Source organism: Sturnira hondurensis, unplaced genomic scaffold (genome assembly GCF_014824575.4).
Source record: "Sturnira hondurensis isolate 20B ecotype Veracruz unplaced genomic scaffold, ASM1482457v3 Scaffold0005279, whole genome shotgun sequence".
Classification (NCBI taxonomy): Eukaryota; Metazoa; Chordata; class Mammalia; order Chiroptera; family Phyllostomidae; genus Sturnira; species Sturnira hondurensis.
In genome coordinates this window covers 11049596-11073401 of record NW_028077910.1, presented here as the reverse complement: position 1 = coordinate 11073401, position 23806 = coordinate 11049596, and the positions used below count along the sequence as shown (strand labels likewise).

The 23806-nt window shown below is 32.5% G+C and overlaps 1 protein-coding gene across 1 annotated transcript in view; it reads right to left on the bottom strand.

The window, feature by feature from the left end:
* Positions 1-407: 407 nt before the first annotated feature.
* SI (sucrase-isomaltase) overlaps positions 408-23806 on the bottom strand; it is an 83927-nt gene continuing 60528 nt past the window's right edge. Inside the window, exons 35-48 of the mRNA XM_037046709.1 lie at positions 22694-22781; positions 21431-21569; positions 16144-16277; positions 15134-15168; positions 14983-15048; positions 14856-14906; positions 12203-12351; positions 10271-10355; positions 9834-9890; positions 9111-9235; positions 6424-6512; positions 2711-2760; positions 2070-2237; positions 408-527 (exon numbers count right to left, since the gene is read on the bottom strand). Coding sequence (XP_036902604.1) covers positions 459-527; positions 2070-2237; positions 2711-2760; positions 6424-6512; positions 9111-9235; positions 9834-9890; positions 10271-10355; positions 12203-12351; positions 14856-14906; positions 14983-15048; positions 15134-15168; positions 16144-16277; positions 21431-21569; positions 22694-22781 — 1305 coding nt within the window. The 3' untranslated portion in view covers positions 408-458. The remainder of the gene's footprint in view (positions 528-2069; positions 2238-2710; positions 2761-6423; positions 6513-9110; positions 9236-9833; positions 9891-10270; positions 10356-12202; positions 12352-14855; positions 14907-14982; positions 15049-15133; positions 15169-16143; positions 16278-21430; positions 21570-22693; positions 22782-23806) is intronic.

Genomic DNA, 23806 nt, shown 5'->3' with positions numbered 1-23806 from the left:
TATTGTCTACAATTATATAATAACTTCCCTAAATTAAAAAAAATCATTTGTTTTAATTATGTCTTTATTATACACATATACTTAGTAACTAGTTTACAGTTTTGGTACTTAGCAAGTGTAATAGAACTATTTAAATTCTACCAAATATTTTAAAATATCATTCTAAGCCACATTAATATAACAATTAGCATTCATGTTGTCATATGCTATACAATAACTTTAGATTCATTAATTTATTTTTATTGTTGTTCAGTTACAATTGTCCCCCATTTTCTCCATTATTCTACCCTGCTTCACCCACCACCCCCCTCCCACATTCAATCCTCCCTGCCCCATTATCTTTTTCCATGATTCCTTTATTTTATACAACATAAGAAACTAATGAAGAGTAAAGCTTATAAGTGAAATGTGAATCCAGATGTTAATGTCCTTTTGGCAACTGGAATCGATGATGATCTTCATGACCAGTTGATTTTTATTGGCTCGCTTAGAATAACATTGTTTGTTGTCACATTAATATTTAATATCTAAAAAAGTAAAATGACAATTAATTGTTTAGTCAGAACCATGTTTTAACAAAGGCAATATCTACAACTAATAAGTGTTTTCTAAGTAAACAAAGTATTTATGCCTGGGGGATTAAGTTTTCTTTTCAGGGACTATTTTTTAGTCTGCCATAAAGGCCACTGACTAAATCAGTGATTTCATTAAACTTGAATTTTAAAAACCAGGAAAATATTTAAAAGAGGAAAAATGAGGGTTAAGGTCTGGGTTATAAATTGTTATTTTTCCAGGAAAATACCTTCAGTATGCAAAACTCTAATTTCCCAAACTTTATATAATTAAATGTAATAGAAGTATTTTAATACTAAAGTAATAATTAAGACAGTTCCATGATAAAGGTGGAATCTGAACAGACTATAAAACAGTAGCAACAGGACCGTTTTAGGTGGATAAAATGGCTCCTTAGGTGATGTCCAACTCTCTCCCATCCTATGAAATCCATGAGGACCTAAGACTGTGTCTAAGACATAAATGTTTTTTAGTTGAAGTCAGTCAAGTGACTGAATATTGTGTAAGTTATATTCATGTGAAGTGATTGTTTGATTAATAGCTAGTTCTTTTCATTCCGCTTTAAATGCAAATCAGTAAGTGCACAAGCACTCACACAATTTTTACAGATGCAGCCTTAAGCTTAGATCAAACAAATTTTAACAACTGCCATAGTTGGTTTCTAGAATATGTTTTTGAAATCTACCCTTATAGGGCATAGATTCACAGAATTTAGGGTTGGAAGGAGCTTAAGGGATTGTTTACTTCCATATTCTTATTTAATCTCAAAAGAAAAAGGGCGTAAAATTATTTGTTCAAAGTATAAAGCTAATTACTGGAACTTTAACAAAAATATCTGACTCCTTGCTCAATCCACAAGTTATAGCTTCATGCACCTCTATATCAAAATATTCACGAGTGCTAATAGACAATAGTATTAGTTTTACAAGACTTTTCAAAGATACTTATGTAAGACATATCGAAAGTTGAAATACAGGTATTTTATTTTTGAATAAAAATTATATGCCCTGACTGGTGTAGCTCAGTGGATCGAGGGTGAGTTATGAACCAAAGGGTCAATGGTTAGATTCCCAGTCAGGGCATGGGCCTGGGTTGTGGGCCAGGTCCCAGTGGGGCCCACATGAGAGGCAACCACACATTGATGTTTCTTTCCCTCTCTTTCTTCCTCCCTTCTCCCTTCTCTAAATAGAAATAAATTTTAAAAAACTTTTGAGGCACTTTGCCACATATGGATGACAATAATCTAGATGTTTAAGGTATATTTAATCTTGCTTTAATTACATAAAGATACTTTTAAAAATAAAAGCCATTAAATTGATTTGTATGACAGGTTACCAAGTATGATAATAGGGAAATAGATATGGAAGTTCAATGAAAATAAATGAGAAAGGTTAGAGTTCATCCATAATAATGTTTCTTTAGGACTGAGAAATAAAAGTATCTATGTAGATATTTTGAATCACTCTATTTAAAAAATATTGTCTTATATCACTTACCTTTTGACTTGGTAGATGAGTAAATGTAACTGACTCTTGATTTCCATTGTATATGAGATTAACTGCATTAACAGAAGTCGTTTCTAGCCCCCATATGCTGATGGATCCAAGCCTCATTTCATCTGTGTTTACGTAGCCTTTTGCCAAGGGATTGCTTGTCAAGGTGTTCTACACAGACAAATAAATAATTTAAATCCTTCATTTGAAAAATAATTTAAACTTTTAAAATATGTATGTTGCCCTGGCTGGTGTTGCTCAGTGGATTGAGCGCGGGCCTGCGAACCACACGATCATGGTTCGATTCCCAGTCAGGGCACATGCCTGGGTTGCAGGCCATTTCCCAGCAGGGGACTCACAAGAGGCAACCATGCACTGATATTTCTCTCCTTCTCTCCTTCCCTTCCCCTCTAAGGATTAATAAATAAAATCTTTAAATATATATATATATATATATATATATATATCTATGTTAAGTAAAATGCATCCCATAGTACAGTAAATTGCTTATTCAAATATTTAAAATAAGGTATGTTAATTACTTCATATAAATATGTAAATATAAAATAATTATAAAGTATGGCATAAAACTTGATATTTTATTAAACACAATTGCATATAAATGCTCTGAAATTAATACATACCTTGTTTAAGTTAAATTGTATCAAGGAATACAGGCCTCTTTCATAGGTGTCTATAAGGAAATATAAAAGTGATACATTTATATTTCCAAAGAAGAACAATAATAAATACTAACATAATTTGCCTCATTTTTGCAGTATAAAGCATACAAAAACCATCATTGCATTTTATTTAACTTGTTTAAACACAGTCCAAAGAACACTAAACTATGAAGAATGAATCACCAGAAATGCTTCTAAAACATAAGGTTTATATCTACCTCTCTATAAAATATAATCTTGCCATATTTAAAATTAATTTGAACAGTAATCTAAAGCTAAAATGCATTAAATGCTTACTATTCATAAACTTCTAAGTACTTCACCTCACTACTGTAAAATAGATAGGTATTATTATTATTACCCCATTGTATAGAAGATGAAAGCAAGTCCTAGAGAAGTTAAATAAAGGGCCAAAAGTGAAACAACTAATTACAGATACTTCTTTATTTATGATGTGGTTACATCCCAATAAACCCTTCAGAAGCTGGAAATATAGTTAAGTTAAAAATGCACTTAATACACCTAATCCATGAACATCTGTGCTTAGCCTAGCCTACCTTAAACATGCTCAGAATTCTTGCATTAGCCTATACTTGGGAAGAATCATGTAACACAGAACCTGTTTTATAATAAAGTGTTGAGTACTGAAATTTACTGAATACGTGAAACCTAAAACACAGCACCAAACAACCGTACACTGCACCGCAAAGCTGGTTTACCCTCACCTTCCCTTGTGCTGGGCTTCCTGCTGCTGCCCCAGGACTGCGAGACAGCATCAGACAGCCCATCACCAGCCTAGGAAAAGATCAAACTCAAAATTCAAAGTGCAATTTTCCACTAAAAGTGTATCCCTTTCGCACCATTATAAAGTTGAAATATCCTAAATTGATCCACCATTAATTCAGGGACCATCTTCATTATCAAAGTCTGGTTTTCCTAACTACTAAGATTGAGTTCTATAAAACCATACAAGCATAAGACACAAAAGTAATATTAGAGTCATGTGCGACTGAGACAAGTGTTAGGTGACCATTGAAAAAGCAACACCTTTTAAATTTAAAAAAAAAATTTTAAAATTGGTTTATTGTTGTTCAATTACAGTTGTCTGTATTTTCTCCCCACCACCTTTTAATTCCCTTTTCCACTTACACATTCCAGCATGGTACTTAATCATGTGAAAAAATTGCTTAATTTGTAATTAATTTTGCCTGCACTAAAATTACATGATATTCTGTCTAAAATATTTTTTCTCTTTGTGCACAACTGTCTCAGGTCACTCCCTGCGCCCCACCCACTTAGAGGTGTCTGGGGGAAGCTTTCTATAAACCAAGGCTGGCTTATCCATGACTTATTCAATATGCATATCGAGGCAATATTTTTAGTTTTAAATTTTAATATGGTACCATAGATTCAGTTTTTAAGGGTGACTGAAAATACAAAAATATAAGATAGAAAACAGAAGAAACAGTTATTATGGGGCTATGAGCAGTTTTTGTTGTTGTTTGCAGTGAATAAGAGAAAGATACCACATGAAATCGTAGTTAAGGGTACACATACATCTATTTCATTCACATAAGTAGGGCAAATTAAAATCTTACTGAGCTATGGTGAAAATGTATTTAATGTACACATTTCAAAATATGTTTATTTTGAGTTATCTTTGATTTTCTTTGAGAGAATGTCAGATAATATTTCATAAAATCTGATTAGACTGAAATGAGAAAATAATTTAGATAGGTGCCTAGCAATTAGATTGGAAATCTTGCTGGAACAGAAGAATTTTTTTAAAGATTCTGATCTAATAAGTCCAGAGGCTCACGGTATTTGTTGTGTAATGTTGCTAATTACTCAAAAATTGCCCTGGTTGGTATGGCTTAGTAAATTGAGCACTGGTCTGCAAACCAAAGGTCTGCCTATTCTATTCCCAGTTGGGGCCTATGCCTGGGTTGAATGTTTGGTCCCCAGTAAGGGGCACGTGTGAGACAACCACACACTGATGTTTCTCTCCCTATCTTTCTCCCTTCTTTCCACGCTGTATAAAAATAAATAAAACATCTTTTAAAAAAAGAAATTATATAAGGTTTCTTAAATTTTTGTATTCCATTAAATGTAGTGAGACTACAAAATATATCCAAAAAATGTGGTTATTATTTGCAGAATCATTTGGTTTGCCTGCATGAGGAAATCATAAAAAATATCTGAATTATGCTCAGTTACTTTCCAGTGATTTAAAAAAAATAATTTGTGATGAAACTTCAATAGGATAAAGGTCAATAGTACCTCAGTTAACGTATTAATGAAGGACAGGGCTCTATAAACATAGGGTTTTAACTAATTGATTCTTTAACTTCTAAATCATGAAATACTAGGAATAGTTTTTTTCTTTTTAATTTTAAGAATCTTGCTTACTTTCATATAATTCTTATATCAACTTTCTAACATATTTTTTAAAAAAATTTTTAATTGTTGTTCAAGTACAGTTTTCTGTCTTTTACTTCATTTACCCACAGATTCCTATTTGTTATGGTTGCAGAATATTGACTATGATTTACCTGAAATGACGAAAGATGCATGCCTTTACTATTAAGGAAAAAAATCTCTGACCTATGCATACTTAATGGAAATTGCAGTGAACTGGCCATGAGAACTTCAGCTCCCCATAGATGTTAGTTTTGTGAGTAAGGTTTGTATCAAGAGAATATTCAAAACATCCATCTAGTAGAGTTAGTATTGTAAACCTACCCCTCTACCAGAATGATGATTACCCACAACATTTCACTGAAACATAGATTCTTAGATCTCTCCTGAAATGAATAAAATTTGAATGGGCCCCAGAATCTGCATTCTTTACAAACTGCTGCAGCTGATTCTGATAGCAATGATCAGCAAAGCACATCCTATTAAAAGGTTAGCAGTTCAGGCTGGTCTTGAGGAACAGTCATAGAGTGAACATATATTTAAGTTTAAGTCCTTAAATTTTTCATGTCAAAATTGCTTGATATTAAAATCAAAAACAAAGCAAAATAATTATAAAGTATAGAAACCAAACTTGAATTTTGTTTCTGAACTATCACACATTTTAGAGGTACCCTATGTGTCAATGGAACATAGCTTTGCAGCCAAGTTGACCTCACACATGGTGAATGCCTGTTATTTTATTTATTTATTTATGTATCTTTAGAGGGGAAGGGAAGGAGAGAGGAAGAGAAACATCAGTGTATGGTTGCTTCTTGTGCATCCCCTGCTGGGAACTGGCCCCTGCCGGGAACTGGCCTGCAACCCAGGAATGTGCCCTGACTGGGAATCGAACTGCGATTGTCTGATTCACAGGCCCGCGCTCAATCCAATGAGCTACACCAGCCAGGGCTGTGAATGCCTGTTATTATATGAACATCACTTGGATAGCCTCTCGGAGAACAAAAATGGATATACAATCCCTCTCCATACAAATCTCCTACTTATCCAGATATTTAGCATACAGATGAACTATATTTAGGGTAAGAAGAAATTCTTTAAATAATTTCAACACTTTAAAAAATGATTGCACTATATATTAAACTATTTTAAGTAATATTAATTTTTAGCTTTCAAAGCATGATGAGACTTAACATAAAAGTAGCATGATAATTTATGTACATCATCAATTATATTTATCTACTAAATGAAACACGTACCTATGGTTTCTCCATCATCCCAGAAGAGAGATCCTTGTGCTATCTGATTATCATCTGCAGCAACAATGAGCTTCATGTAATTTTTTCGACTACAAGAAAGAAATACCATTGTATCAGTATCTATAGAGGAGGAGCACGTGCCTTGTTATGATATGACATTCATATAAGCAGCCAAACAAATACAACAAAGAATATCCATTAAGGAGAATGCGAAGTGTTTTAGACAAAGAAATGAAGCACTTCAATATTGATTATGAGTTCATGAGCATGAACCATAAAACTATTGATATTTAATAAATATATTATACATGTCTTTGATCTCAAAAGTTTACCTACTGCAATAAATCAGAGGTAGCCTCACTGATAATAATTAAAACCATATTAAGTCTATTGACATATTTGTTCTTTTCAATGGTAATACTGTCATTGATCATTAAACATAAAACTATTTTAATGGCATTTTATCTCTTATGGCTTATGTCTTCCTTACATTTTCATATATAAATCACTGAATTATCATAGCAATTATTAGTAAGAATGTGGAGAATAACCAGCAAGTTGTAAGTCCCATTTTAGGAATGGACACTACCTCTTAAATTTTTGGCTTCACTGGCCTAGTTGAGAACTAAATATTTGCCACCATCCACACTGGATAAGAGTGTTGGTTTGACAGCCTCCTATTACTAAGGAAGGATTTCTCAGTCAAATCATGCTTAGCTACTGGCCTTTTCAAATCACAAATGTTTAAGATTGTATTGCCATGGAACTCTCTTAAAATACCAGAATATCTAAAATTTAAATTTTCATAGCATCTTGATATTTTCCATGTAAAAATGTTAGCATGTCTTAGCATGCATACATGTATGCATTTCAGTTCAGTTCACTGCTTTAGATGTACCTTATTGGCAACATTAAAACTCTGGTTTAACCCACTGTTTTGCAACATATTTTAAAACAGATTTAAAAGGATTTTAGAACTTGCATTTTATCCTATATACATGGTGAGACAAAAATAGGATTATAGTAGTTTTTATGGAAAATAATATAGTAGTTAGCCTATAATAATATAAGAATAAAATGTTTTGAATATTCACAACAATAAACCTATTTTTCCCTACCCTATATATACCTAAACCTAATATCTTATTTACTTTATCTCTGATACACCCAAACATGCACGCATGTACAATTTCCTCTTTCCTCCTTTCTCATAACAAAATGATCCTTTAAGGAACAACTTGAATGGTCCCCTCAATGAAGCACTCATTGTTCACATAAAATCATTTTTCTCATCTTCAATTGATATCAGGGTAAGATATTGTTAGAAATTAATCTAAATGTTTCCAGAAAATGGAAAGAAACTTTTCATGTTAACTGGGTCTGTGAGCATGTAGATGATGAACAGAGTGGATACAGTAGAAGAGAAGAGACAGAAGGACTAAGTCCCCTGGAATCTGATTGCTGAAGCCAGGAATTTAAGCAGCAGAAACAGACTCTATGGCTAGTATAAAAGAGTCACTACCACATCAGTCATAAGAGAAACAATGGACCCATGATCCCTGACGGATTGGACATATTGTTGAATGAGAGAAAGAAAATACGAGACAGGGGGTTCTGGAGCAAAGAAGAAAGGAGGGTCCTAACCAGATAATCAGTGTAATTGGTAATGCACAGAAAATCTGAGTTATCTTTTATCTTTATCCAAACGGGTCTACTAAGAAACCTGTCTGGTTCTCCCATGGGTCTCAAGGAGTAGTGAAATCATCAATAGATAGCCACATTTTCAATGACTAAAGTGAGTCAAAGAACATTTACAGGACTGAAAGAGAGAGCCAGAGAAGAGAACAGAAAGGATGGAAAAAAAGGGAAATCCTCTGAGCAATATATGCTTAAAGTTCTAGAAAGGTTTATTTAAAAATCATGTTTTCATGAAGTAAACAATATTTATTTCCACATATCAGAGTGAGAAGAAGATGAGGACCTAGGTAAGGCAGCCATTCAAAAAACAAGACCTTCATTCATCATTACCACTGCATATTTATATAGAAGACATTAAGTTTTAATTGGTTTATTTGTCTTAAAAACTTTCTTACTATACAAGGAAATATCATATCTGTAGGCAATTTTCCATGAGTCTCTCATGTTTCTGTATATCCTGAATGCTGAAGCACTGACGGTTTTTCTTTTTCTGAACTATCCTTTTAAAGATGTTTTAAAGCAAACAGTATTGGAATACAGAGTAGTGTGTGTTTGTTTAATTAATTTAAAAAATCGTGTCCAGTATAATAATTCAAAGCAAAGAGTGATCAAGTTGGCTTACAGTCCATAAAGAAGGAGGAGGAGGAGGAGGAGGAAGAGGAGGAGGAGGTGGAGGAGAAAAAGAGTTCCTTTGAGCTTGGAATTATTAGCTGTTGTTCCAAGTTCCCACTTGGGCAGCATCTAATGCAACACTCCATGTCACCCTCATGGGACTTGGAGGACAGGGAAAACTGAAGTAAATGTGAAGGTCATATTTCTAGGTATGCCATATATAAAAAAGGTCATTGCTTCTGACCCAGCTCCATAACATTGACAGGCTAACTTGCAAGCCTGGAAGTAGGGTAGAGACTCAGACCTTTCCCAATTCTTGACCATTCTACATGATGTATCTTAAAATTTAATCTGAGCTCTGTGAGCACTTCATTTACCTGTAAAATGTGTTTCTATCAGGCTCTTGGCAAGGTAGAATGTAGCCGCCACGGACATGAAGGTTTATTTTATATAACGGAGCATCAAATTCTCTGAAGCCTCCTCTGAAACCAATGTCTTGACCCTGGAAATGACAGGGTTGGAAGGAAGAACAAAAGCAGCAAGAAGTAGAATTACTAGTAATATTGTAATTTGAGGAGACTCATTTATAGAGTCAAATGACACACTTCCCATTTTAAAATCAAGACACAAACATCTATTCAGAAGATCATGTTGCTTAAAGCATATAGTCAGTACTTGGTTTATTGGTAGCTTTGAAATGGATTTGCCATTACTTGTTTTTGTGGTGCTCACATGCAGAAAATGGGCAGGTTTTGAAAGCTCACAGAAGTTATTCCCAACATACATTATTTTTGTATTTTGGGGACGACTGTATTACCTTTAATGATCATTTTGCATAGCCAATAGAGGACAATGACCTTTTGGTGTACAATGTGCACTCCTTATGTTTATTGGGTAAAATAAGTGGATGACTACATAAACAACTATGGCAGAATAAATTATCTTTTACTGTGCATTAATCTGATTGAGATATAATTAACAAAAATTCCTTACTCATTTTAATTGGAAAGTAAACCAAATAGGTCATTAATTAAAAGGCGAGGATCAAACTTAAGCCCATTTGTGACTAGCTGGTTCCTCAGAATTCCTTAATTACTTACCGTATGGTAATCAAACCACCGAGCATTAGGGACATAGCCTCGTACAACATAAGTATCCTAGAATTAAAAAATATAGTTATTTTTGTTCAATCCCTCTTCCACCTAACCTCCCCACACCCCGCAGCTGTCATCCTGCTCTCCATGAGTTTGTCTCCATTTTCTTTGTTTGTTCAGTTTGTTCATTAGATTCCACACGTGTGTGGAATCACACAGGTCTTGTCTTTCTCTGACTAGCTTATTTCACTTAGTATAAAGTTCTCCAGGTAAGGACTGATGGCCATGGACAACAGTGTGGTAACTGCAGGGGCTGGGGGTCATAAGGAGACTAAATGGTCATGGGAAAATATAATAAAGAGAAAAGAAAAATAAATGTATAATTATTAAAACATATAAATTAATAAACTATTTTATGAACAAAAATTTGCAGTAGAACTTACAGGTGTCAGTACAGGAGTGACCATAAATGCCGAGCCCCACAAGAACTGATGAGCTATATCCCAGGTTGCCTTCTCCTTAAAGAACCTTGATAAAATATTTACAAACAGTTTAATAAAAGAACTTCATCTCTAATGAATACCATGAAATAAGTGTTCATTTTGCAGTGTGGACATTTGTGGATTGATTGCAATGAAAAATAAACTATAAATTTTTCAAAAAAATTCTATGACTTGAAATTCAATATGCAATACTATAATGCTTTATGAGTAAATCTAGACTATGACTAAACTTCCTGACAACATGTCGAGAATTGTGATTGGTCATATAACATTGAGTAAGAAATTTCCTTTGAAGAGAACTCACAGAGGTACAGATATTAACCAGGAATAGAGTATCAACAAACTAGAAAATAAAAGTTATAAATGCCCTGGAAAAGAAGTGTGAGAAAACTGGTTTAATAAAGCAACTGGAGAGAATAATTTGAATGTAGAAAAACTATTTTTTTAAGAATGCTGAATCTCTCATCTTATTATTAATACTTAAGGCATATTGATCAACTGATTATTTTGATAAATTTACTTTGGTTATTAATGATCAATTTGAGTAAATATATATTGTATATTTTTATTGATTTACTATATTTTTATGACACGGGTAATATAGGGGACACAGGAAGCTAAATGTACTGTATGAGGGGAAGCCCCCACATGAAATTGTTTTCTAGAGGGAAGGCCACTAGGAGAACAGGTTCCCCTGGTAGGTGAGTGTTCCAGGAACCCACCTGTATCTGTGCACCAGCTGCTGTTTTTGCGAGAGGCTGCGTTTGGCTTCAGTGAATTTTTTTAACATTCTCTCAATGCATTTGCTCATTTTGTGAGGGTGATTTATGAGCACACCTGCCCATATCTTGCTGAATTTTCAGAAGTTTTTCACCAAAAACATCATGACCCCCATGCCCCACCCTCCCTATTCAGTCATCCTCTCCCCAAGCTACTTCTTTTTTTGTTGCCCTGCGTGAAAAATATCCTCAAAAGAAAACATTTTGCCTGCATAGAAGAGGTCAAACAAACAAACAAACAAACAAAAACCCAGCAAAAGCACTAAAAGGCATCAAAACCAATGAGTCAAAAACTGTCTTTGAGCAGTGGAAAAAGCATCCAGACAGGTATATTCCATCAAATGGAGAGCACTTTGAAGGTGACTAGTTTAAATATGTAAGAATAAATGTACAATTTTTTACAAATAAATTCCATTTTTTGATCCCCCCTCTGTATGATTATTTCAAGGGTTTCTTTGTTGAATATGTGTGTGTTCATTTTTTTCTGTAATATCTATGATATGAATCAGTTTGTATTTGTCTTAAGGATAGAAGAGGCTAAACTTTTTGTAACTATGCTCCATGGAACAACATTTCAAGATTTGTCCATATATCAGTTTGAGCCTTAAAAAATGAATCCAAAATTTTTTCGAAGGAGAATGTTAAAAGTGTTCTAAGGTAGCCCATTAGCACACTGACAGAAAGGGGTGAGATATTTTTTTAATTAGGAACTTATATGTGGTCAGTTTCCTTAAATGCTATAAACTGTAACTAATTTAATCATAATGTAGGGACAATATTATTTATGTAGAAAACTTTTTGAATATATTCAATGTAATAAGATATGGAAATTATCAAGAATAACACCTGGGGCATTGTATTTGTTTCTAATGGGAATAATTACTTTTTTAGTAATTAATTAGTTTGTTTTATATTTAATAGCATATATTAATCTTTCAGAAGATTTATTTATGAACATGCTTTGTAAGCCAAAATGTACCCTGAAATAACAACGAAAACTTTCCAAGTCAAAGTATTTCTACATTGTACTGAAAGGTACTAAGTAAAATAAATGAAAGCTATCTCTCTATGGTAGAAAAAGGTTTGCACTTACTCATTCAAAAGAGGTCGGATAACAGTGCCACCATGAACATGAACTTCATGCATTTGTGTATAGAAGAAGGGCAATAAAGTGTATCTCATACTTATAAGATCCCTTGACATTTCAGCAAAAGTTTCATTCCAGGAAACAGGATCTTGTCTCTGAAATAAACCAAATTGAAATAGTCATGAACTGTTTGTCTTTGTTTAAATCATACTTTTCAAATGATTATTTGGAGAATAAAAAGTAAAGAATAATATCAATTCACTATCCTGTGCTTTATACTATTGTCACAAAATGTTATGCAATAATGTCTCTATCTCATACTGAGAGCACAATATTGACCTTTAATAAGACAAATGCAGATTACATTTCTGGCTTGGTTTAGTTTATCATGTGTGAAGAGCAGTTCACATATGAATGGGGGCAAATACATCGTCAACTATGATGATATACAGTGTAGAGGTGAAAAGTGTAGGACAGATATGAAATGTTATACAAAAATGAATTGCTATAAACAGAGACATGCAGAGCCTGTCATGGTAACCCTGCACAGTGTGTGTTTTCATGAGAAATAAGTAAATTATTATGCTGAACAACTAATTATATACGAGGATGAGAAAATCTAATTAATGTTGAACAAGGGAAAAGAGTATGCCCCAGTTTATTCTAGAATATACATTCCAGGTAAAAAGACTAAAATTAATATGTGAAAGACTAAACACCTGTTTAAAACATTTTTACACTAACTGGTTAAAAATAATTCACAGTTAGAGTGATTCGTATTTTATATTTTATCTTTTCCAGGGAACAAAGAAGGTTGCCACATAATTCTAGACACAACACTTCCAATGTTTTTGGTGATATCAACAAGAATAGGGTCCTTAAGAGCTTCCTCATATCTATGAAGATTTCAACTTTTCCAGATTTTAGGAATACTTGATGAGGACTGAGTGTTAATACTGGTATATGTAGTTTTAGGATAAGCACATACTTAAAAATGTTTCAAGGACTATTAAACTAGAACTGATCATATTGTTACAGGTTTCAAAGTCAGATAAAAAGGAAGAGACAAAGATTAATCTGTTGCTCATTGACTTGAATATTATTTCACTTTTAAAATGTTGATGCATATAATTCTGAACCATACATTCCTACATTCAATTCTATTACCTCATCATTAAACTTAGGTTTAGCATTCTGTTCTTTTGATTTTTTCATTATAAATATTTCCTTAGCCTTTTTTCTCTCCTCCATTTCATCTTCCCCAAAACTCCAGCCACATTCCATCATGGGTTCTTTCCCTTATTCCCTCCCAGAAATTCTCTTCCCCAATACAATATTTTTATCAGCTGCTTTCCCCTACTCAAGTCTCTGTGCTAATTGTAACGTGACTTCATCTTAGAGAAGCCGACCTCCTTGATCCCCTCCTTCTAAAACAGAACCCCTGTAAATCTCTATCACTTTAGCACACTCCACTTTTGCTTCATATGCATTTATTTGTATCTCATATTTTATCTCAATATATACATACAGAAAACTGTACTTGAACAATAATTAAATAAAAAACAAACAAATAAATATATACATACAAATATGTGAAATATGTATAAATATATGCACACATAATTATCTATAATCACTGTCTTTCCTACATTATGTGAATTGGTGGGGCAGGGGTTTTGTAAAGATCAGCCAGTAGATTCTCAGTGAGTACTTGTGGAAAGGATCCATGCTGAAGCTTCTACTGATTCATAGAAACTCCACTATCCTAATATCACAGCTTTCTAACTTGTGTTTTTGATAACAAGTTTTCCTGCTAAATATTTCTATTCCATCAAGTTATGTCTCTATTGTCCAACTTTCAAATTCTTCCAAAATGTGGTACTGCCTTTCTACCCTAAATAAATTTTCCTTTCATTTTCTGACTAAAATTTCCTGAGAGTAACAAAGATTTGAAGCACATGGTGAGCTCTGCCATTCAGTTACTATGTCTAGATTGCATTTTTAGAGACAATCTCTGTCTACAACTCTTCCATAAGGGGCTCTTGGTAATGTATCTTTGCTCTGTACTCCTTCACTGAAAGTCAATATCACATTCCCTGCTTAGTTAAACATTGCTTCTGAGTGTTCATACTTTTCCATAACTTCCAGTATTGTCTCCCCTCTCATTCAGGAGTACCTCTGGACGACTTGGTAAAGTGTATACCTGTATCACTACACAGAAGTAAGTTCTCATGATCCCCTTTTTTTTTCTTTCTCTTTTCTTTCAACTTCTCAACTCATTTTTAACATATGCCTTTTTAAATCTTCCTATCTCATGTATTGATACAAGTATTTCAAATGGCTTTTATTCTAATTATTTAGTATGAAGCTGTCTTTTTTACTGTTCCATTCTGGTTTGGAAGAAGTTCCAGAGGCAATTTTCCCCCCAGCCACTCCAAAATTATACAAAACAGCAGTAAATAAGCAATCTATCAAAGTTTTAAACCCAATATTATAAAGAGTAACCCAGGCCAGAAAATTATCAAAATTATGAGCTTAGAGATCCTCAGTAAATGTACAGAGATTAAAAAACACTCATCTGGATATCACTGAGGGAAAGTCAGTAGAAAACTTATTGTTTAGTGGGGGGCAGGGAAGAGTAAATACAATAATTACATACCCTAGTATCCTTAATATTGTGATTTCTTGAGAATGGATAGAATGCCCCAACCTCCATCCAGCGAGCGCAGAGCTGATATTCCGAATTATTGAAGAAACCACAGATATCTGCTATAGAATGCCCCAACCTCCATCCAGCGAGCGCAGAGCTGATATTCCGAATTATTGAAGAAACCACAGATATCTGCTCCAGTCTAAAAAGCATTGTTATATCTAATTAATTTTCAGTTTTTCATAATACTTGTAAGTTATAAATATGAAAGGAATAGAGTAACTTACATAAGATATTCCAAAGAAACTAAATTCCATCATACCTAAAATAAAAAATTAGGAATAGTTTTAATAATCTAGTTTCATGTTTTGATATTTTTATTCATGAAAAGGTTCTATTTCTAACGTCAACCTCTAGCTCAATGCAAAATTTTAAGGTAATTAGAACACCTTTTGATCATTTATTTTAATAATTTTCATACATGTTAAGTTTATAGTGTTAATGTCATTTATGAAAAAGACAGGATGTTTTCTTAACACTTCCAAGATAACATTTAGAGCACAGAATTTATTTATAAAGACATTATACTATGAGAAGAAAGTGTAGTGGTTTTCTTGGTTTCATGTTTTATAATAAAAGGCTATCTCTGTAGTAATTAATGATAGGTCTCTTCATTTGAAACAAAATAAGTTATTTTATGAAATAAAATCCTCAGAGGAAAATAGAATGAATGTGATTTCCCAGATTTTCAATTGTAAATCATTTTTAAGACTAGATTGTAAATGGAGAGATATTCAGTTGCCCTTTAAAATGATAATGTCTTATTTACTATTTATTCAATCATTGCCAGAAAACTGTTTCTAAGTTTGGTTTTAAAGATTTCATTCTTTTTTAAATTTATTTAATTATTTTTCAAGTACAGTTTTCTGTCTATGACTCCCATCCCATCCCACCCCATTCTTTAGCATTTATGAGTGATTCTTAGAATCTAGAATTTCTGCCCATTCCTATTCTTAGGGTGTTATCCTTCCCATCTATCTCCCTTTCTAACCAGGAAACAAAACATGATAAAATTATTTTCTCAAAATAAGCTGTTTGGAAATCATTAGTTTCTATAAAGCATGCCAGATCTTATTTTTTAGCCTATTGCCTTATATCGTGGTGGTATTTGACATTAAAATGTGATGCTGGAAATATTTCTGAGACAAACTTATAAAGTATAGGAACAGACACCAGAAAAAGTAAATACCTAACAGAGGACTAAAAAAAAATGGTAAAGGTGGTGATTCTCACATACCAATGACTGATTTTTCCAAATTGTTCCAGTCTGCATAGTTGTCTCCAAGCCAGTGACCCCCCCATTGTCCAGCAGTTGGATATGTAGAACGAGAAATAATGACTCCTCTTTTGCCTGTTGCCCTCTGCAATGCACTAATATAAGTGAAGAAGGATCTGTAAGTCTTTACATTAGGTATTTTCTTCAGCTATTTTTACTTATGATCACTTCATTAAAAATAGAATTGATTTATGATATCTATGTTGTGTCATATTACAACTAGCTCTTCATATGTGAGCCTTCTTTCATTATACTATAAATTCCTCACCAGTATGAAGGTATCTTTTTTCTCTTCCAACATTTACAACCTTGAAATACCTAAGTGGCCTGAAATTATTTGTTCAATTAACACAAATCAAGTCAACTGTTGGTATTATCAAAACGACTAATTAATCATTTGTGAGTTTTTTGACTGAACGCATTTTATTCTACTTAAATGTTTTCTCTTGACAAAAGGTCTAAGCTCTAACTAACTACTGACTGCTCCAACCCTGCTGAGTTGTAACTTGTCAACACTTAATCTTTGTATTATTGTGAAGATAATATCTGTTATAATATTCCTTGTTTTACAGATTAGTTTAAATAGAACAAGACTTTCCTGGGCCCAGAAATGAAAGTAACTGTTCTATAGAAGAATAGAATGTATTCAAAGTCAGATTAAAATAATGGATTTTAGCCTGGCTGATGAAGCTCAGTGGATTGAGTGCAGGCCTGCGAACCAAAGGATCACAGCTCCATTCCCAGTCAGGGCACATTTTTAGGTTGCAGTCCAGTTCCCAGCAGGGGACACACGAGAGGCAACCGTACATCGATATTTCTCTCCTTCCCTCCTTCCTTTCCCCTCTAAAGATAAGTAAATAAAATCTTTTAAAAAATAATGGATTTTACAAATTATGTCATTTTTATCCTCACTCTTTGGAAAGTGACTTCAATAACTTGTTTTGTGTTTTAGTGGCAAGAATAATACATTGCATTATATTATCTGCACTTCTCTTTCTCTTTGACATACAAGAGTTATCTAAAATAGAAAATTATTTTACTATTCTATTAATTGGAAATAAAATATTTATTTTATATTAATCAAAATAAACGGTATGTGAATAAGTACTGTAGAAAAGTGTCAGGTAAAATATTTTGAGTACTTAATTAGGTACACTTAACAACTCACTAACATGTTATCAACAGCATAGAATCATTTTTTTGTTATAGCATGGCCACAGTGTTTATACTGATTTGTTTATATATAAAGCTTCTTCAATGAGTTCTTGAGATTTTTGAGGTTAAGGACTTTATGTTAATCTTTTTCGCACTTTTTATACCTATTACAGTACAAGGCATATAATAGAAACCTAGAAAAAAATTTAACTACTGAATAGCTCAAATTAATATTATAGGACACTAGAATATTTTAAATAGACAAAAGATGATATATTGAACCATCTGTTGATAACAAACAATATTGTATTCATTAACTTAAACTTCCTACTTTACATGGGTCTTTCTTTAGAAAGGTCATATAAGAAAACATCTTCATTGTTAATTTCTGATGATAAATATAAAAAGTCAATCAAACTAGTAAAATTAATGCATTGGCTATATATCATATATATTTCCTGATATTTATCAAGAAATGAATGTATATTTTGAAATATTAAAATAATTAATAAATAATTTTAAAAGGTAAATGAAAATACATAATCTACATTTAACTAATTTGCAAATAAAACTAAATTTACTTAACTATTATAAAAATTACATAAGAATAAAGTTGTCACAAACTCTCATTGTGTTCACATAATCTTAAAGGCTTTATTTCTTCTATATGTCTTTTGTAAATATCTTTACCAGGGGCTGAAAGTAATAATTGAATGTGTGTTGTACTAGATTTCTGATCAAGAAAAACTCTGCGCAAATTATTTTCAAAATAGCCTTGGTTGGTGTGGCTCAGTGGATTGAGTGCTGGCCTACCAACTATAGGGTTACTGCTTTGATTCTCGATCTATCATTTAAAAATTTTTTTTAATAGTTTTCTTTTAAGGAAAAACTTAACATTGCATTAGAAGAATATCTTCTGTAAACTTTCACAGAAGACTTTTTATCTATTTAAATCACTTGCCACTTAAAAAATAATTTAAAACACCACCACTACATATATTTTATAAATATTTCTAATGCATCTAACTTTACAAATAATTTAGTCACAATAAGTTTAGTTCTATTTTAAGAAGCACATTAAACCATAAGACAGTTAGTTTCTCTTCTGTTGTCAATTGATTTTGGAGAATATAGCTTATAGAAATAATTTTCATGTTCTGTACAGAAGTATCTTACTGTGTCTTATAATAGTTTACACAAGCATTTTTAAAATATTAGAAAAGTTATAAAACTGTCTTGAATTATTAGAGAAAAGTCATTTTAAGAAGAAAATAATCATTTAAAAAACATACATTGTATATTATGAAAGTGGACTATATGAAAGAAGACTATTAATTTGAAAATTTTAAAACATTTTAAATTACCTAAGTATGTATTTATTTTAATCATGTTTACCAAAGATAATCTCAAATCAATTTAAATGTCTATTTTTTTGAGTTGAATGAATTTTATANAAGAAGCACATTAAACCATAAGACAGTTTCTCTTCTGTTGTCAATTGATTTTGGAGAATATAGAAATAGCTAATATAGATATAGCTATTTCTATAGCTTATAGAAATAATTTTCATGTTTTGTACAGAAGTATCTTACTGTGTCTTATAATAGTTTACACAAGCATTTTTAAAATATTAGAAAAGTTATAAAACTGTCTTGAATCATTAAAGTCATTTTAAGAGGAAAATAATCATTTAAAAAACATACATTGTATATTATGAAAGTGGACTATATGAAAGAAGACTATTAATTTGAAAATTTTAAAACATTTTAAATTACCTAAGTATGTATTTATTTTAATCATGTTTACCAAAGATAATCTCAAATCAATTTAAATGTCTATTTTTTTGAGTTGAATGAATTTTATAAAATTTACATTTCTCAAGAAGTGAGAAACATAGCAGCTATAATTTTACTTGAAAATTTAGTATAGTTACTTTGAGAACAAAATTATTCTTGATATGAGAATATTTTCTGAAACATACAGTAAAAGGTAATCCTTGAGTTTTACTCAAAACTTGAGCCACAATTAAAAAAAAACACACAGCCAAATTCACATAGACACCTTATGGATTTTCACTCCTCTGTCTGTAACTGATAAGAATGAAAACATCTTAAGAGAGTAAAAAGACAAAATAACTCAATTGTTAACATTTTATGAACACAGTCAGACATACTCGTACATATGGAAACTAGGTACAAATGAAAAGTAATAGAACACAGAATTTCTATATCAATATAATGAAGATCATTTTATGATTCTGCAAATCTGGTGAATCTCTCTGTCAAAGACACCCTTTGTGTTTAATAAACACATTATGCAATTGAAAGAAATACTTTTCTCAATAAAAGGTATTGAGACCAGTTGAAGACCAGTTTGTTTACTATTAAGAATGACATTCCTTAGTCCTGTATATGATCTTAGTGTCCCTACTTTTGGATTTGGTTAACAAATCTGTGGTCATTCATTCATGTAATAACATCTTAAATAATTCATCTATTCAAGGTTGAAAAAGAGATTGGTGCTAGAAATAAGATGTTTCAGTAAGTGAGAAAATATTACCCACACTCTTTATTCCAAAATGTTTTCTCATTCATTTACCTACTTCAGTCACTTACCAGGGCAATAGTTTTCAACCTTTGTTGGTCATTAGAATTACCTGCGTAATTTTTTTTAAAATTCAGATCCTTAGGCTGTACCACAAACTAAGCTGGAATTTATTAAAAATCTCCAGGAGATTACAACGTATAATTAAGAGCCAGTGAGTTAGAGCTGCATTGTATAATATGGTCCCCACTGCTATGTGGGCTGCATAATAAAACTAGATTTATTGCAGGCAAGAAGGGGCTGGAAAGCATTTAAAGTCATGAGAAGCAAGGACCCACATGCAAGATTACTCTACCCAGAAAAACTTTCATTTAAAACGGAAGGGCAGATAAAGTGCTTCCCAGATGAGGTCAAGTTAAATGAATTCATCATCACCAAGCCCTTACTATATGAAATGTTAAAGGGAATTATCTAAGAAAAATAAGATAAAAAATATTAACAGCAAAATGACAACAAATTCACAACCATCAACTAATGAACCTAAAAGAAATGAAAAACAATCAAAACAAAAACTAAGCAAACAACCAGAAAAAGGAACAGAATTAGAGAAATGGTAATCACATGGAGGGATTTCAGTGGGCAGCGGCGGGGGGGGAAGGAATATGGGGAAAAAGGTACAGGGAAGAAGAAGCATAAAATAGATGGGGAAATAAAAAAATGGTATAGGAAACATAGGACTCAAAGAACTTATATGTACAACATACGGACATGGACTAAACTGGGGGCCGGGATGCTGGACAGCTAGTTAGTGGACAGGGCAGAGGGGGATAAAGAGGAAAAAAAGGAGAAAACTGTAATAGAATAATCAATTAAAAATACTTACAATAATAAAATTGGAAAATCCACTCCTACATACATTGTTCAACAGCAACATATAGTTAATAGTTGCTACATTAGACAGTGCAATGTTATAGGACATTTTTTTAGTTGCAGGAGATTTTAATAGATAATGCTAATAAATATTTGATACTCAAAAAAATGGCCTGGGTTCCATTATCTTTAGCCTCACATGACAGTTTGTTTACAGTGGACATTAAAGTCTGAGAAGCTCAAGATCATTCACACATACTCTAATTTGTTGATAATGCATGTAAATAACAAACTTAGCCAAGCTTAATTAATGACATCAAGTTATATATTATTTACTCATTTTCTCATTCAAAACTATTTAGTAAGCACTTATTATTTGTTAGGTATTCCCTACTATGAGCTGAGTATATGGTAGGGAACAAAATAAAATAGTCTAGGATTCTTTTGGAAATAAGATACAAGTTCAAAGCAATGATTCAGATGAAAGAGAGAGAGAGAGATGAAAAGGGAAAGCAATTATTCTAACTGTCATGAAAGATCAATTAAGTCACAGATAACATTGGGAAGAAAAGTGCTACACAATAATGCCGATAATGAAGAACTCTCAAACCAGATAACATTAAATCTATATCTAAAAGATATTAAAGAGTCAGAAAGGATAATTATGAACACTGCTTACTCATGAGTAGGTTTCATTTGAGACCATCCATACATATTGTGAACATTGTAATGCAAAACTGATGATCCATCTTTAAGGATATGTTCTGTCTCCATGCACATAGTTCTGAAGTGTAATCCTCGATCTCTTTTTGTGAGCGCTAGGAAAAACCAATGAAAAACATTACTGTATTATAAAGTACCTGATATTAAAAATGCGTAAAATGCAACTCTATATTCTTTCAGTAAAAACATTAATTTTTGCTTTACATTTTATTGATTTTTTAAATTTGCATACTTTGTCAATGGAGTTAAAAATGGAAAAAACAGTGTATAACTGTAATTGATTGTAGCTACTATTGTGACTGAAAAATATGTAAAAAAATACTATAATCAGTAACAAAAATGATACTATTAATCAATATAGTATCATTTGCTGGCTGGCTACTGTAGCTCAGTGGATTGAGTGCCAGCCTGGGAACCAATGGGTCACTGGTTCAATTCCCAGTCAGGGCACATGCCTGGGTTACAGGCCATGTCCTGAGTTGGAGCCATGTGAGTGGAAACCACACACTGATGTTTCTCTTCTTGTCTTTCTCCCTCCCTTTTCCTCTCTTAAAAATAAATAAATATTTTTAAGAAAAAAGACTAAAATATTAAAAATAGTAATTAATGTAAATTAAGGGTGAAAAAAATAAATGTACTTCTAAATATCTCTTATACTTTGTTTATTTAGATAAGAAATACTGATTAAATGGATTTTTAAAAAATATTTTATTTATTTATCTTTAGAGAAGAAGGGAAGGAGAGAGGAAGAGAAACATCAATGTATGGTTGCCTCTGGTGTGTCCCCTGCTGGGAACTGGCCTGCAACCCACGCATGTGCCCTGACTGGGAATCGAACCGCAAGTGTCTGGTTCGCAGGCCCATGCTCAATCCACTGAGCTACACCAGCCAGGGCTCGATTAAATGGATTTTTAAAAAATGAATTCTGTACATAAAGCCCTGGGGTTAAGAGCCAGGCAAATGGTATAACAACATTATTTTTAATTCATTTTTCTGAGTTTAAGATGCTTTTTTTTTTAGAGATTTGTCCTAACTTTATGTTAACAGTTATGAAGTTTATTCCCTATGGAAGTGTATGAGGATGAAGTGTGGTACCATGTGTAGATGGGTAGTAAGAATTGGGAATGGAATCCTGTTGCCATACATCATAAGATAAATAGCCTAATTAACTAATTCATTGTAACATGATAACATCAAAGGGAAAGCAACAATATTGTACCTGGCATATAAGGTGGATAATTTAGCGTATCATTTCTGCATTGATTGCTAACTGTACCATGTACAAAGCTTGATGGTTCATTCATATCCTTAAAAAAATAAATAGAAAACAAATTTAGAACACACATTCTCAAAATAACTAATTCAGAGGGCGAATAAACATATTTAAATAATAATCATTACTCAGCATTCTAAAAAGCAAAAATCTGTATCTCGATGATACTAAAGACTTTAGTTTAGCTCAGTATGACTTAATTTTTTATAATCCTTGCCTACTTTTAACAAACAAAAATTTCCAATTTTTCTCTGAAGATATAATATGAAGGGGGAATAAAAAAAAAACAGAGTTATCTTCCGGAGGGTGGGCCCCTTGTATTACAGGCTTTCCCCACTAGGTGAGTGTTCTAAGAACCCATCTGTATCAGTTCAAAACTGTCTTGAGCAGTGGAAAAAATGTTCGACAAGTGTGTTGCATCAAACGGAAAGTGCTTTCAAGGTGACTGAAGTTTAAACATGTAGGAAGAAAACACAGTATTTTCTAAATAAATTTCATTTGGGGGAGGGTCTCCCTCATATACATATAAAATTGATTATTTATTGGACATAAAATTGAATTATAATAGTGCTTATTCTCCCATGCCCTCTCTTGAACACTCATGCCTTAGAACCAGACATGTGCTAACTGCTTGTTTTGAAAGACAATAGTTTGTGGTTTTTAAAACCCTAAAATATAGTTTACAAACACAAAAATAAAAATAATAAACTTCTAATAGTATGTGAGCACACACTTTAGGGTCCTAGTAACTGCAAAGGAAGGGACCACTATATAAATATATAAATTAGCTACCATTGAAAGGTGATTATTCTATCTGCCTCAAAGAAATAGCTATATTTTCTGGATCAAGTTATCATTCTTGCAGATATTTTTAATAGAATCCATTATAGCACACAACTTTGTGTATGAACTAAAAGTTGTAACCCTGGCTGTTACGACCCAGTGGATTGAGCACCGGCCTGGGAACCGAAGGGTTGCTGATTCGATTCCCAGTTAAGAAACACGCCTGGGTTGTGGGCCAGGTCCCTGGTAGGGGGTGTGGAGAGGCCACCGCGCATA